The 14,800-nt window shown below is 41.1% G+C and overlaps 1 protein-coding gene and 1 pseudogene across 1 annotated transcript; both read right to left on the reverse strand.

Moving 5' to 3' along the window:
• Nucleotides 1–230: 230 nt before the first annotated feature.
• On the reverse strand, nt 231–3,834 carry LOC131702796 (three prime repair exonuclease 2-like; annotated as a pseudogene).
• A 4,717-nt stretch (nt 3,835–8,551) lies between these two features.
• Nucleotides 8,552–10,804, reverse strand: LOC131702702 (zinc finger protein OZF-like). The gene is made up of 2 exons (XM_059004489.1): nt 10,411–10,804; nt 8,552–10,051 (listed from the first exon to the last, which is right to left on the reverse strand). The coding sequence occupies exons 1-2, from the start codon at nt 10,772–10,774 to the stop codon at nt 8,757–8,759; spliced, it is 1,659 nt and encodes a 552-aa protein (XP_058860472.1). The 5' UTR covers nt 10,775–10,804; the 3' UTR covers nt 8,552–8,756.
• Nucleotides 10,805–14,800: the final 3,996 nt, after the last annotated feature.

The following is a 14,800-nucleotide window of genomic DNA, read 5'->3' on the forward strand; positions in this document are numbered from 1 at the left end:
GTCAGTTCAAACACAGACTAGATCAGCCCAGCCTAGAAATCCATCTAGTAATCTGCCATTTTTTAATCAAGTTTTGCTGGTAATACACTAGTTGTGCTCTAGATGGTGCTGCTGAGTACCAATATGTATGCTCTACTCTCTCTCTCTCTGTCTCTCTCTCTCTCTCAAATGTGTAAAGAATACCTTTTTATATAAATTCTGTTCTTGTTTATTAAAAAAATAAATATACATTTGTTTAAAACATTTTTACTGTACCTGATCCCCAAGAGTATATTTTGGAATACATAAAAAACTTGCTTTTCAAGCTGTTAAAATACACTACAATTAAATAAAAACTACACAAGGTTAGATTTCAATACCATTGGACACAGCAAAGCACGTGCTTATCTGACATTTATAACAGTACGTTAAAAGCCTGTATATTCATCCACTGTTACAAAAATCAGTAAAAAAAAGTCAAAATCATAATTATTTGTTCTGTAACATTTTAGTCCAGTATGACCATTACATTGCATCAGCAGTGATAGTACAAATAAAAACAAGGACTTTGGTTAACATTACATTATAAAATTCCTGGATAACTGTGCATGCCTGATAAGCAGCAGCCTGCCTGTGCGTTTCTATAGAGCTAGCTCAACCCTAAAGCCTGGCTCGATCTCGCCACCTTCATCTGTCTTTTGGGTGTACCTCCATTCTGAGTTTCTTGGGGCGTCCTCAGTGGTTTTCGGGGGCTGGGGTTGTACATAGGGGGGGGTACTTTCCCAGGGGCAGGCGTTGAGATCAGCCCAGACGAGCAGATCCCTGGCCTGGCTGAGAAACACGGCGATGAGGGTGCTCACGTCTGCTTCAGCGCAGTGAGACACAGGGGGGTAGCTCTGATAGAAACGCCTGTACAGCGTGGCTAAGCTGTAACCCCTGTGGTTCTGTGGGGATTGGGGGTCCCAGAGGATCTCTCGGAGGGCTCTGTAGGAATCGGCACAGAACACACCGGGAGGGAGATCCGAATCCTGACGCAGGAGCTCCGTCCGCAGGAGAGGAAAGTCGTAGCGGAAGCCGTTGCCGGAGGGGCCTGTCTCAGCTCCAGCGCGCGTTGACAGACCAGTTTGTGTGGGTCGGCACAGAGGCATAGCTTGTCCATGACTCGGGGGAGCTGCGGCCCGACTCTGCCCCCTCTGGGGGGGTGCTCCAGGGAGAAGCGATGGACGGCAGCCAGGCACAGTTCTGTCACTCGCGGACGGTCATCTCTGAGCCCTGTTGCTTCCAAGTCCAGGAAGACAAAGGTTTGGAAGGGTGCTGACATCTGGTGGTAGTTGGGGGAACTGCAATTTAAAAAAAAATATATAAACTATAGATCTAATATTAAGGACATTGAAAACAAAAAAAATTAAACAATAATTGGTGATGTTGATCATATCTAGATAACCATGGTTTTTAATATATATATATAATTTTTTTTACAAAAGTATCTTCAGCACAACATTAACATTATAAGAGTACCAGTAATATCCTAAATATAATTAATTTGTTCAGTTAATTCCATTACACATTTTTTTTTAGGTATTATGTATTTAATACTGGGAACTTCAACTATATTGTACGTAACTTTGCATCGTGAAACCTTTGCTAAGTGTTTGAACACTGGTTGGTACGGCTGTATTCAGCATGGTCTTTGATTGGATGCTTCTCTAAGGTGAAATCTGGTTTCCTGTGGATTTCACAGGGGTGGAATCTGCCTTTGAAAGATGAGGTGTTAGTTGTGATTAGATTAGGCGTCTTTGAAAACGAATGCCATGGTTGCTCACATTAGCATTACAATTCAACACTATCTGCCCAGCGTTTGTTTTCCAGACTGGTTTATTTTTTCTCTTTGTCGTCTTACAGGTAATATCAAATTTTGCTCAGATACATTTGCATTGTAATTCTGCAGTATAACCGTGGTTATACTCTGCATTAACTAGTTTACCCTGGTACACCATGCCTCTCTGTGCTTCACAATGCTTCCCTATGCTTTACCAGACCTCTCTGTGCTTCACAATGCTTCCCTATGCTTTACCAGACCTCTCTGTGCTTTACAATGCTTCCCTATGCTTTACCACACCTCTCTGTACTTTACAATGCTTCCCTATGCTTTACCAGACCTCTCTGTGCTTTACAATGCTTCCCTATGCTTTACCAGACCTCTCTGTGCTTTACAATGCTTCCCTATGCTTTACCACACCTCTCTGTGCTTTACAATGCTTCCCTATGCTTTACCACACCTCTCTGTGCTTTACAATGCTTCCCTATGCTTTACCAGACCTCTCTGTGCTTTACAATGCTTCCCTATGCTTTACCAGACCTCTCTGTGTTTTACAATGCTTCCCTATGCTTTACCAGACCTCTCTGTGCTTTACAATTCTTCCCTATGCTTTACCATCCCTCTCTGTGCTTTACAATGCTTCCCTATGCTTTACCAGACCTCTCTGTGCTTTACAATGCTTCCCTATGCTTTACCAGACCTCTCTGTGCTTTACAATGCTTCCCTATGCTTTACCAGACCTCTCTGTGCTTTACAATGCTTCCCTATGCTTTACCAGACCACTCTGTGCTTTACAATGCTTCCCTATGCTTTACCACACCTCTCTGTGCTTTACAATGCTTCCCTATGCTTTACCAGACCTCTCTGTGCTTTACAATGCTTCCCTGTGCTTTACCAGACCTCTCTGTGCTTTACAATGCTTCCCTATGCTTTACCAGACCTCTCTGTGCTTTACAATGCTTCCCTATGCTTTACCAGACCTCTCTGTACTTTACAATGCTTCCCTATGCTTTACCAGACCTCTCTGTGCTTTACAATGCTTCCCTATGCTTTACCAGACCTCTCTGTGCTTTACAATGCTTCCCTATGCTTTACCAGACCTCTCTGTGCTTCACAATGCTTCCCTATGCTTTACCAGACCTCTCTGTGCTTTACAATGCTTCCCTATGCTTTACCAGACCTCTCTGTGCTTCACAATGCTTCCCTATGCTTTACCACACCTCTCTGTGCTTTACAATGCTTCCCTATGCTTTACCAGACCTCTCTGTGCTTTACAATGCTTCCCTATGCTTTACCACACCTCTCTGTGCTTTACAATGCTTCCCTATGCTTTACCAGACCTCTCTGTGCTTTGCAATGCTTCCCTATGCTTTACCACACCTCTCTGTGCTTTACAATGCTTGCCTATGGTTTACCAGACCTCTCTGTGTTTTACAATGCTTCCCTATGCTTTACCAGACCTCTCTGTGCTTTACAATGCTTCCCTATGCTTTACCAGACCTCTCTGTGCTTTACAATGCTTCCCTATGCTTTACCAGGACTCTCTGTGCTTCACAATGCTAAGTGTAAACGTCAAGTTGTACACAATGATAAAGCATGATGTAACGACGTATTGTAAAATAACAATAAACAACGGATTAATGCGAAAAGCGTTTTCTTTATGGGAGTTGATTATGACATCACTGCTTCAACTATAGGCAACGTACTGTCTCGTGACTTTCACGCTAAGTTTAAACAACGCTTCATAAGTAAACTCTTGAGTTAACCAGAATTGCATACTAATCTGCTAATAAATAAATAATAATCGAAAACGGTCAATGCATTTGCTCGGTTTCTTAATAATGTTTATTCGGGACAGTTTTTTATTCGCTGTAAATTGATGCAAAGCAGCGCTTACCTGAACTCTAGAATTCTTACAGCAGCCAGGGATTCTAAATTCGACTCGCAACGCATTCGATCTTACTGCCTGAATACAGTGGAAACAGCAACAAGTTGGGGCATGTCCCTGTGGTAGCTCCACCCGTTACTGTGACGTCATATTGCTACGCCTCAGGGATTGTGGGAAGTGTAGTTTTTGTATTGTTATAGGCAGGTCGGTGAATTATTTATTTTTGTGTGTATGTGAATACAATATGTATTTTTTCTTTGAAATGCATATAATATGTAAAATACCTCGGATGTCTTCAGGACTGGTGAATCAGAAATCTGCACACGCTTTAAATTTTATGTAAAATACATATTTACACAAAGACGACCACCATCTTTCGAAGCGACTTGTTCATTTGGGCGACTTGTTGGTTTGATTCGCAGATGTCTTCATTTCATTTAGGAATAACGCATTTTAAAGTGTGATTGACTGTAACATGACAGTTACATGTGCAACACCCGCTCGCTCTGAAGGGATACAGAAAAATATTATAGATAAATACGGGGCACAGCGTCACCAAGAAACACACAGACAACAAATCCATATGAAACCAATGAGAATGTTTGTTTTTTTTTTATTTCACAGCACATTATCCAATATCTAAGCGATCCACTACACATTTTCCATTAATAACTAAGATTGATCAAAATAGTCATTTGAAATCACCAAATGTGCAAACTGCAATATTGTACTCTAGAAAGTGTTTAGTGCGTCCTAGCAAGGGTACGGTTCCTTAAACAGGCGTACAGCGAGGATAATAATACAAACACTGACCACTGTAAAAACACAAAACATAGGACATGTCTGTCTGTGCAAGGGAGGGAACATCGGAGAGAGAAACATCTGTATAGCAATCTCTTACTTTACTATTAGCTACTGACAGGCTAAAACGCGTAATTCACTCAAGCTCACTGTAAACCGGCACACGACACAGGCAGGCAGGCAGGCAGGCATGAAAGAAAGAAAGAAAGAAAGAAAGAAAGAAAGAAAGGACAGTTTGCAAGCGATGTGAGCTATTTATATTCAGGTAGGTAAAACTATCATTAAGTCAATTAGTACCCAATAAGGCATTACAAGTGAACTGAATTAAGAAGCCACAAGAAAGCGATACATTGCAAAGTATTAGTCAATAATATATAAGACGTTCACTAATCAAACCAAAGTGTAAAATTATTTTTTAATAAAATAAACATACAAATGACAAATACATACTTTAAAGATAAACGGGTATTATTGACCCTGTTTCACCTGTAAATGGTGTGTGAATTACCCTTATAAAATATTACCACGGTAAATGTAGTAGTTTTTACTCATGCGTTGTTTCCTATGGTCATACTATGTATTGACCCCGGTTTATAGTATTTGTTTTATTTCAAATAAGCTTTACCATATCGCTCTGGGATTTAGAATACTCTGTTGATTACAATTAGCTATGCTTTTAGTGTGGTATGCCCGGGTTTGGTGTGTACAAGCAAGCGGTATTGTCTGCGTGTTTCGTGCAGTGATGCTCCACGGTGCAATCCAGCTTGGAAACTTCAGAGATGATTTCCACACAGAGCTTCAAAGAGCAACTCTCCGGACTGCTGTGCATCCGCAGGTCAGGTGGTAACACACGACTGAATACGTTTTAAACAAAGGAACTTGATTTGATTTGAAACACTTTAACTCCACTTAAACTAATGTGAGTTGAGTTTTCACTTTGTAGAAAACACCCAGATAGCATGCTGACGTTGGCCCAACGTAATTTTGTCCATCGGCCCAACGTTGGCCCACCGTTGGCGAACAATGGTGGCCCAACGTTGCCAATGGTGGGCCAACGTTGGGCCACCACTGCTTGCCAATGGTGGGCCAACGCTGGGCCGATGGACAAAATGACGTTTAGCCAACGTCAGCATACTACCAGGGTTGTATTTTCAGGATGTGCTCTTGAAATCCAAGTCAAAGAGATGGAGAAGATGACTTACCTGTGGAAGCTGTCCACCATTTTAAGATAGACTCTGAGGTCCATCTTGGTCAGGTGGTCCGGCATTCTGGCATCCACGAGGCACTCCATGAAGTAACTGCGGTACTGAGGTAATCCCAAGCTTGGGAGCCATTCATTTCCGATCCATTCATGATTCATATCACCATAGGCCAGTGTCTGCAACAATACAGCACCCGATTGGTGTAAATGTCATTTGACAGGGCATGACCTACAGGGAGACTATTCTGGTTGCTTTCAAGGTTACAGACTACTTACTGCACATATAAACTAACATACACATCTAAAAACTGCCCTAAACCAGTATTAACAACACACTACTGCCAGTCTCTGGGACCTTCTACTCAACAGGCACACACAATTAGCCTCTAACCTTGGTGTAATCCGGTATTAGATTTGGGCATAAAGGGAGAATGATTTCAATCTTCGGTGCTCGGGTTCCCTTACCTTTCCCTGCAATGCTCTCCATTAAAAAAATAAGGGGAAAAAAACCAAACACACTAAAAGAAACCCCAAGGTAGTTCAATAAGCGTTAGGCTTCAGACTGAAATCCCCTTGCTTTGGGTGACCATTTCATTGAAATTGACAAGATTTACATTTTCATTTAAAAATAAAAATTTTGAATGCAATTCGCTTATGATTATCATCTTATATAAGTACACGTATCATATAATGCAATATTATATACAGTATATATATATACACTGTATCTTTATTTAAATGTTTATAGAAAATGCTCAGGAATACTCACTTGCAAATACAGTAGGCTCCATAATTATTCATACCCTTTATTCCGTGTAAATGAAACGGGGGAATTGAATTAAAACTTGACCCACCAGCTAATCGCAAAGTCAGAATTTAATGGTGGTTGTATTTATTAGTAGAAGAAAGTGCCCACTTATGATAAATCAAACTGCTATTAAGTACATATTTCTAATTTGGTTTTAGTGGATGGGTCTAAATGTTGATTTAATCCCCCCAAAGTTGGTTTTAAAAACACATCTGTCAAAAATAACTGCATTTTAATTTTTAATATCCAAACTGCATTATATATTTGTATTAAAGTTCTTTGTTTGCAATTTTGATCTCCTTGTTTGTTTTCATAGTGCTTTTGACAGGAAAGCAGGACTTCAATCAAAACAGATAAATAAGTGCTTTGAAATAAAAAATAATAATAAAAAAAACCTTCAGACAACTGTGAATGAATGACTGTGTTAACATCTCTTTTGTCAGGGGTGCAGAACTCTGGGGCAAGAAGGTTTTCATTTTTCGCCCTCTGCAGGCAATAAGACAAATGTCTAAAATAATAAAACAGGGCACCAGTGCGGTGTTTGCAAATAAACGCAGCACCCTTCCACAGTGCCCATTCAATGCGATTGGTTAATTTGCCCAATAACCGATATTATTTATTTCTTATGTAAATAAATAAATAAATCCCAATGCAAAAACTGAAAGCAAGCCTTTTATCAAAGTGTCATTTTTTTATTAACATTATATTTGACAAATGTCTCCTTTAGGTCTCAATTTCACGCATGGTCTCCATAATGAAGGCTACAGAGTGTGTGCGCGTGTGTATATGTATATATATATATATATATATATATATATATATATATATGTATTTTTTAAGGCTATATATTTAAGGATTGCCAGGTTGTACAGCCCTTTTACAGTTTTAACAAATCAGGTGTTTCAACAATTTTCAAGTCTAAATATTGGAAAAACTTACAAAATAGTAGCAGAAGCAACACGTACAACAATTCAAAATTACAAATAAACACAACCACGGTCAAGACGGGACTCTGCAGTCATCGTCTGTAGGGTTTCCCCTCTATGTTTTGGTCCTCAAAACGAAAAGAATATTCTTCAGAGGTGAACAAAAAACTGAAAAACAACAATAAATAATAAATATACATTTACAAAATAAACTTAAAGCAAACACAAGAAATAATATTGTGTTCTCTTCTCAAACTCGTGTTTTGTTTAACAGTGCTTTTCCCCATTCTTCCCCTGTCTTGCCATGGTTGTAAGTGTTCATACATCCTGTGATTGCACTCAGATGAAGAGGAGCTGCCAGCTACTCTCGCCAACACACTGGAGGATCAACAGCAGCCATCCACATCCTTTTCAAATGCTTGACAATTACAATCGTTTTTGTTTGTTGTAGTTTTTTTTTGTGAGTCAGCTATTAAAAATAGTAGCGCACTATTGCTTTGTCTAGCAATATGTCTAACAAAAAAGCATAGCTAAATACATTACAAAAAAAAAAACCTGTCTGCTACAATCAGCACAGATTATTACAATATTAAATAAAATACCCCATTGTCAGTGTATGTCGTTTAGAACTCGGAATGAGCCAAATTGTAAAAATCAATAAATAAATAAATAAATAAATCTGAAATGCAAATAAAAACGACAGCATACGTCCAAGACAGTGTTTTCATTCCTAAATAGGAATTTCAACACCTTCCAAAAAAAAACAAACAAAAAAAACCCCAAACAAACACACCCCATCACATACATAAATGCTGTTTGCAGCTGCCAATAACGTCCAGCAATTAGGAGGTATAACACTTGATGGGCACACTAGACTCTCTCACACACACAGACTCTCTTTCTCACACACACACACACACACACACAGACTCTCTCTCACACTCACACTCTCTCTCTCTCACACACAGACTCTCTCTCACACACACACACACAGACTCTCACCACACACACTCTCTCTCTCTCACACACACACACTCTCTCTCTCACACACACACTCTCTCTCTCTCTCTCACACACACACACACACAGACTCTCACACACACACACTCTCTCTCTCTCACACACACACACTCTCTCTCTCACACACACACACTCTCTCTCTCTCTCTCACACACACACACACACAGACTCTCTCTCTCTCTCTCACACACACACACAGACACTCTCTCTCTCTCACACACACACACACACACTCTCTCACACACAGCCTCTCTCACACACACACAGGCTCTCTCACATACACAGACCCAAAAAAGTTCCAATGAACATGCTCTTTAAGGCTTCTCTCTTCTGTGAATTCGCTGGTGTTTTTTCAGGTCTCCTGAATCTCTGAAACCCTTCCCACAGTCAGAGCAGCGATACGGTTTCTCTCCTGTGTGAATTCGCTGGTGTGATTCAAGGCTGTGTGACCGACTGAAACTCTTCCCACAGTCAGAGCAGAGATACGGTTTCTCTCCTGTGTGAATTCGCTGGTGTGTTAGAAGGTTGTGTTTAACACGGAAACTCTTCCCACAGTCAGAACAGAGATACGGTTTCTCTCCTGTGTGAATTCGCTGGTGTGTTAGAAGGTTGTGTTTAACACGGAAACTCTTCCCACAGTCAGAACAGAGATACGGTTTCTCTCCTGTGTGAATTCGCTGGTGTGTTAGAAGGTTGTTTTTAACACGGAAACTCTTCCCACAGTCAGAACAGAGATACGGTTTCTCTCCTTTGTGAATTCGCTGGTGTGTTAGAAGGTTGTGTTTAACACGGAAACTCTTCCCACAGTCAGAACAGAGATACGGTTTCTCTCTTCTGTGAATTCGCTGGTGTTTTTTCAGGTCTCCTGAATCTCTGAAACCCTTCCCACAGTCAGAGCAGCGATACGGTTTCTCTCCTGTGTGAATTCGCTGGTGTGATTCAAGGCTGTGTGACCGACTAAAACTCTTCCCACAGTCAGAGCAGAGATACGGTTTCTCTCCTGTGTGAATTCTTTTGTGTCTTACAAGGTCTCCTGACTGCTTGAAACACTTCCCACAGTCAGAACAGAGATACGGTTTCTCGCCTGTGTGAATTCTTTGGTGTCTTTCAAGGTCTCCTGACTGCTTGAAACCCTTCCCACAGTCAGAACAGAGATACGGTTTCTCGCCTGTGTGAATTCTTTGGTGTCTTTCAAGGTCTCCTGACTGCTTGAAACACTTCCCACAGTCAGAACAGAGATACGGTTTCTCTCCTGTGTGAATTAGCTGGTGTGAATGAAGGCTGTGTGACCGACTGAAACTCTTCCCACAGTCAGAACAGAGATACGGTTTCTCGCCTGTGTGAATTCTCTGGTGTGAATGAAGGCTGTGTGACCGACTGAAACTCTTCCCACAGTCAGAACAGAGATACGGTTTCTCGCCTGTGTGAATTCTCTGGTGTGTTCTCAGGTTTTCTGAACGTCTGAAACTCTTCCCACAGTCAGAGCAATAATAGGGTTTCTCTTCTGTGGGAATTGGCTGGCGTTTTTTAAAATGCCCTAACTGGGTGAAACCTTTCCCAGAGTCAGGATATTCTCCACAGCACCTCATTTTAGCTGCTGGACTGGAACCTGGAAAATATGAACAGGAAAGAAAGTAAGAGGGACTGCTTGTAGACTCAGGGCATGTGGCTATGTGGTGGAGTGGATTAAAGCATGTGAATTTCCTGTAATGTTTTGGTCTGTCGTGCCCCAGTCGTCCCGCCCCCCCCACCCCCCCCGCCCCGCACCCCCACCAGTCAATGTTAACCTTATATCTGTATCTTAACTTAACCAGTACTGAGTCCTATCTTGAACTGGTTGGAATGGTACAGGAATAAAAAAAATGCCAAGTAATCCAAGTAATCTAATCTATATGCACTTCCCCCCCTCAAGCATGTGGATACCTTGCAATCTTGAATGACAAATGTCACAGCTAGGGAGTCACTCACCTGCTAGACTGCATTCTGAATGTGACCGCTTGTCTTCCTTTCCAGAACCTTGCTCTCTCACACAGATTCTCTCCAGCACCACACTACACTCCCACAGGTGTACAGGCTCCAGCTCAGGGATGTTTGGTTTGAAGTCCTCGGATTCTTCCTTCCCTGGTTTCATGTGGTCAGACTCTACGTCCAGGGGCTCCTGTTTAATTTCCAACACATCTTCTTGTTTAACAAAAAGGGGTTCTTCTGTCTGGGGGATCTGCAATTCACTGTGCTCAGCTTTAATGTCGGATACCTCCATCAGACAGCAGTCACATTGCATCTCACAGAGCTCCTCTTTAATATGGACAGATTCCATCTCCACACTGTCCATGACAGCACACACGACTGTGTTTAGAAGTTGCTGAAAAAAAGAAAGCATTTATTTATTTATTTATTTATTTATTTATTTATTTACAGTACTACTAAGGCCATTCAAGGGACCGACAAAATCTGGCCTTCACAGCAGGGGTGGCTTTACTATTGAAGGGACATCGGATTGATTGTAATAAGTTTACAATAAGTCATTTTGTCCTCGGATCTTAAATTTAGAATTTTTTACAAAACATGATGTGTGATACAATGTTCTAGACACTTTCTCAAACTGCATATTTTTAAATATTTACACAAACATTGCAACATATCTGAGGCCTAGTTACTTTTTTGAGGTGCAGGCAAACTACCGATAATACTTTTCAGGTTTACACTGATCAACGAGGCCGTCAATACACTAGATTCACCATCGATAATACCTCCAGGTTTACACTGATCAACGAGGCCGTCAATACACTAGATTCACCATCGATAATACCTCCAGGTTTACACTGATCAACGAGGCCGTCAATACACTAGATTCAACATCGATAATACCTCCAGGTTTACACTGATCAACAAGGCCGTCAATACACTAGATTCACCATCGATAATACCTCCAGGTTTACACTGATCAACAAGGCCGTCAATACACTAGATTCACCATCGATAATACTTTTCAGGTTTACACTGATCAACGAGGCCGTCAATACACTAGATTCACCATCGATAATACCTCCAGGTTTACACTGATCAACGAGGCTGTCAATACACTAGATTCACCATCGATAATACCTCCAGGTTTACACTGATCAACGAGGCCGTCAATACACTAGATTCACCATCGATAATACCTCCAGGTTTACACTGATCAACAAGGCCGTCAATACACTAGATTCACCATCGATAATACCTCCAGGTTTACACTGATCAACGAGGCCGTCAATACACTAGATTCACCATCGATAATACCTCCAGGTTTACACTGATCAACGAGGCCGTCAGTACACTAGATTCACCATCGATAATACCTCCAGGTTTACACTGATCAACGAGGCCGTCAATACACTAGATTCACCATCGATAATACCTCCAGGTTTACACTGATCAACGAGGCCGTCAGTACACTAGATTCACCATCGATAATACCTCCAGGTTTACACTGATCAACGAGGCCGTCAATACACTAGATTCACCATCGATAATACCTCCAGGTTTACACTGATCAACGAGGCTGTCAATACACTAGATTCACCATCGATAATACCTCCAGGTTTACACTGATCAACGAGGCCGTCAATACACTAGATTCACCATCGATAATACCTCCAGGTTTACACTGATCAACGAGGCCGTCAGTACACTAGATTCACCATCGATAATACCTCCAGGTTTACACTGATCAACAAGGCCGTCAATACACTAGATTCACCATCGATAATACCTCCAGGTTTACACTGATCAACGAGGCCGTCAATACACTAGATTCACCATCGATAATACCTCCAGGTTTACACTGATCAACGAGGCCGTCAATACACTAGATTCACCATCGATAATACCTCCAGGTTTACACTGATCAACAAGGCCGTCAATACACTAGATTCACCATCGATAATACCTCCAGGTTTACACTGATCAACAAGGCCGTCAATACACTAGATTCACCATCGATAATACCTCCAGGTTTACACTGATCAACGAGGCCGTCAATACACTAGATTCACCATCGATAATACCTCCAGGTTTACATTGATCAACAAGGCCGTCAATACACTAGATTCACCATCGATAATATCTCCAGGTTTACACTGATCAACGAGGCCGTCAATACACTAGATTCACCATCGATAATACCTCCAGGTTTACACTGATCAACGAGGCCGTCAATACACTAGATTTACCATCGATAATACCTCCAGGTTTACACTGATCAACAAGGCCGTCAGTACACTAGATTCACCATCGATAATACCTCCAGGTTTACACTGATCAACGAGGCCGTCAATACACTAGATTCACCATCGATAATACCTCCAGGTTTACACTGATCAACAAGGCCGTCAATACACTAGATTCAACATCGATAATACCTCCAGGTTTACACTGATCAACAAGGCCGTCAATACACTAGATTCACCATCGATAATACTTTTCAGGTTTACACTGATCAACAAGGCCGTCAATACACTAGATTCACCATCGATAATACCTCCAGGTTTACACTGATCAACGAGGCCGTCAATACACTAGATTCACCATCGATAATACCTCCAGGTTTACACTGATCAACGAGGCCGTCAATACACTAGATTCACCATCGATAATACCTCCAGGTTTACACTGATCAACAAGGCCGTCAATACACTAGATTCACCATCGATAATACCTCCAGGTTTACACTGATCAACGAGGCCGTCAATACACTAGATTCACCATCGATAATACCTCCAGGTTTACACTGATCAACAAGGCCGTCAGTACACTAGATTCACCATCGATAATACCTCCAGGTTTACACTGATCAACAAGGCCGTCAATACACTAGATTTACCCTCGATAATACCTCCAGGTTTACACTGATCAACGAGGCTGTCAATACACTAGATTCACCATCGATAATACCTCCAGGTTTACACTGATCAACGAGGCCGTCAGTACACTAGATTTACCATCGATAATATCTCCAGGTTTACACTGATCAACGTCCCTGGTCGTGTTATTATAGCGCAGATTTCAGCAGATCTGCACGGAATCAGAGATGCTCATCCTTCGAGGGCTGCTTTATGACGTCACTCAACTCCACCCACAGAAATCTGTGCAGATTCTGCAGACCAGCACAGCTTTGAAAAGTTACTGCGGGAGGCTGGCTGCGTCTGTGAACCACAGAGACAATGCAGAGATCACAAGTGACCTGCTATTCACAATGCAGATAACCACTAAAACTACTGCTGTTAGCTGAGGCGAACAACATCTTATCATAAGAACATAAGAAAGTTTACAAACGAGAGGAGGCCCCATTTCAGCCCATCTTGCTCGTTTGGTTGTTAGTAGCTTATTGATCCCAGAATCTCATCAAGCAGCTTCTTGAAGGATCCCAGGGTGTCAGTTTCAACAACATTACTGGGAGTTGGTTTGAGACTCCCACAATTCACTGTGTAAAAACGTGCCTCCTATTTTCTGTTCTAAATACCTAGAGTCCTGTGTTTTTTGCAAATACGAAATAACATGAAATGTAACTAAATAAAACGACATGTAAATATAAAAAGGAATAACACAAAAAATCATTATAAAACAACAAACAGTGACATTTTTAAATTGCGAGGTTTATACATAAATACTTGAAAAAAATACTTGCAATCGTAGTTAACACAGTACGACTAATCATAACACAGTCTGAAGGGAAACGGAAGCTCTGGGCAGATGGATAATTTGGAGCGAGTCTTTTGGGAATGAATTGTGATGGAAGAGATGTTTGTTTGTAAAATGCCTAACAATTAAACAACGCTGCAAAGAATTTGAGCATGAGGGGATGTGTGCAGCTGACGGTGACAAAATAATGACGTGCAGATTGTGCAACTGTCGGCTGGAACGGGCGTTGAAACATACCGTAGCAATAGCAATAGCTGTTTATTACTTTTGAGAAAATAGGACTTGTTTACTTGTACGGTATTTTGTATTAGTTTGGTAGTTCTGTGTTTTATTGCAAGTGGTGTATACTTTGCACTGGAGCAAATGCTGTTGTGGTTTTGAATGGATTTGAATGAATCTGCTTTGCTTAGTGTTTAAATACTGAGAAACCCCGAGCTTGCTGTGTACTGGAGCCCTGCTTCAGTGCAATGGGATTGAAATACAAATCATACTGTTTATGTGTAAACATGTATTTTTTAAAATGTTGTCTCACTGTATTTTCATAGAGGTCATGGGCAGTATTTACTGTAAATAGATTAAAAAGAGTGGGGGACTGTACATTACCGTTACTGCAGCTAATGAGAAATTATTTTTCTGAGAGGTCTGTTTGTCAGAATGTTTTTAAAAAATCAGATGT

This window comes from Acipenser ruthenus, chromosome 30 (assembly GCF_902713425.1).
Source record: "Acipenser ruthenus chromosome 30, fAciRut3.2 maternal haplotype, whole genome shotgun sequence".
Classification (NCBI taxonomy): domain Eukaryota; kingdom Metazoa; phylum Chordata; class Actinopteri; order Acipenseriformes; family Acipenseridae; genus Acipenser; species Acipenser ruthenus.

Excerpts from the sequence above, each read along its gene's own strand:
- LOC131702702 (XM_059004489.1), bottom strand. The coding sequence starts at position 10,774 with ATGGACAGTGTGGAGATGGAATCTGTCCATATTAAAGAGGAGCTCTGT. Across the intron at positions 10,052-10,410 it reads TTCAGAATGCAGTCTAGCAG|GTTCCAGTCCAGCAGCTAAA; the intron begins GTGAGTGACTCC and ends CATATTTTCCAG.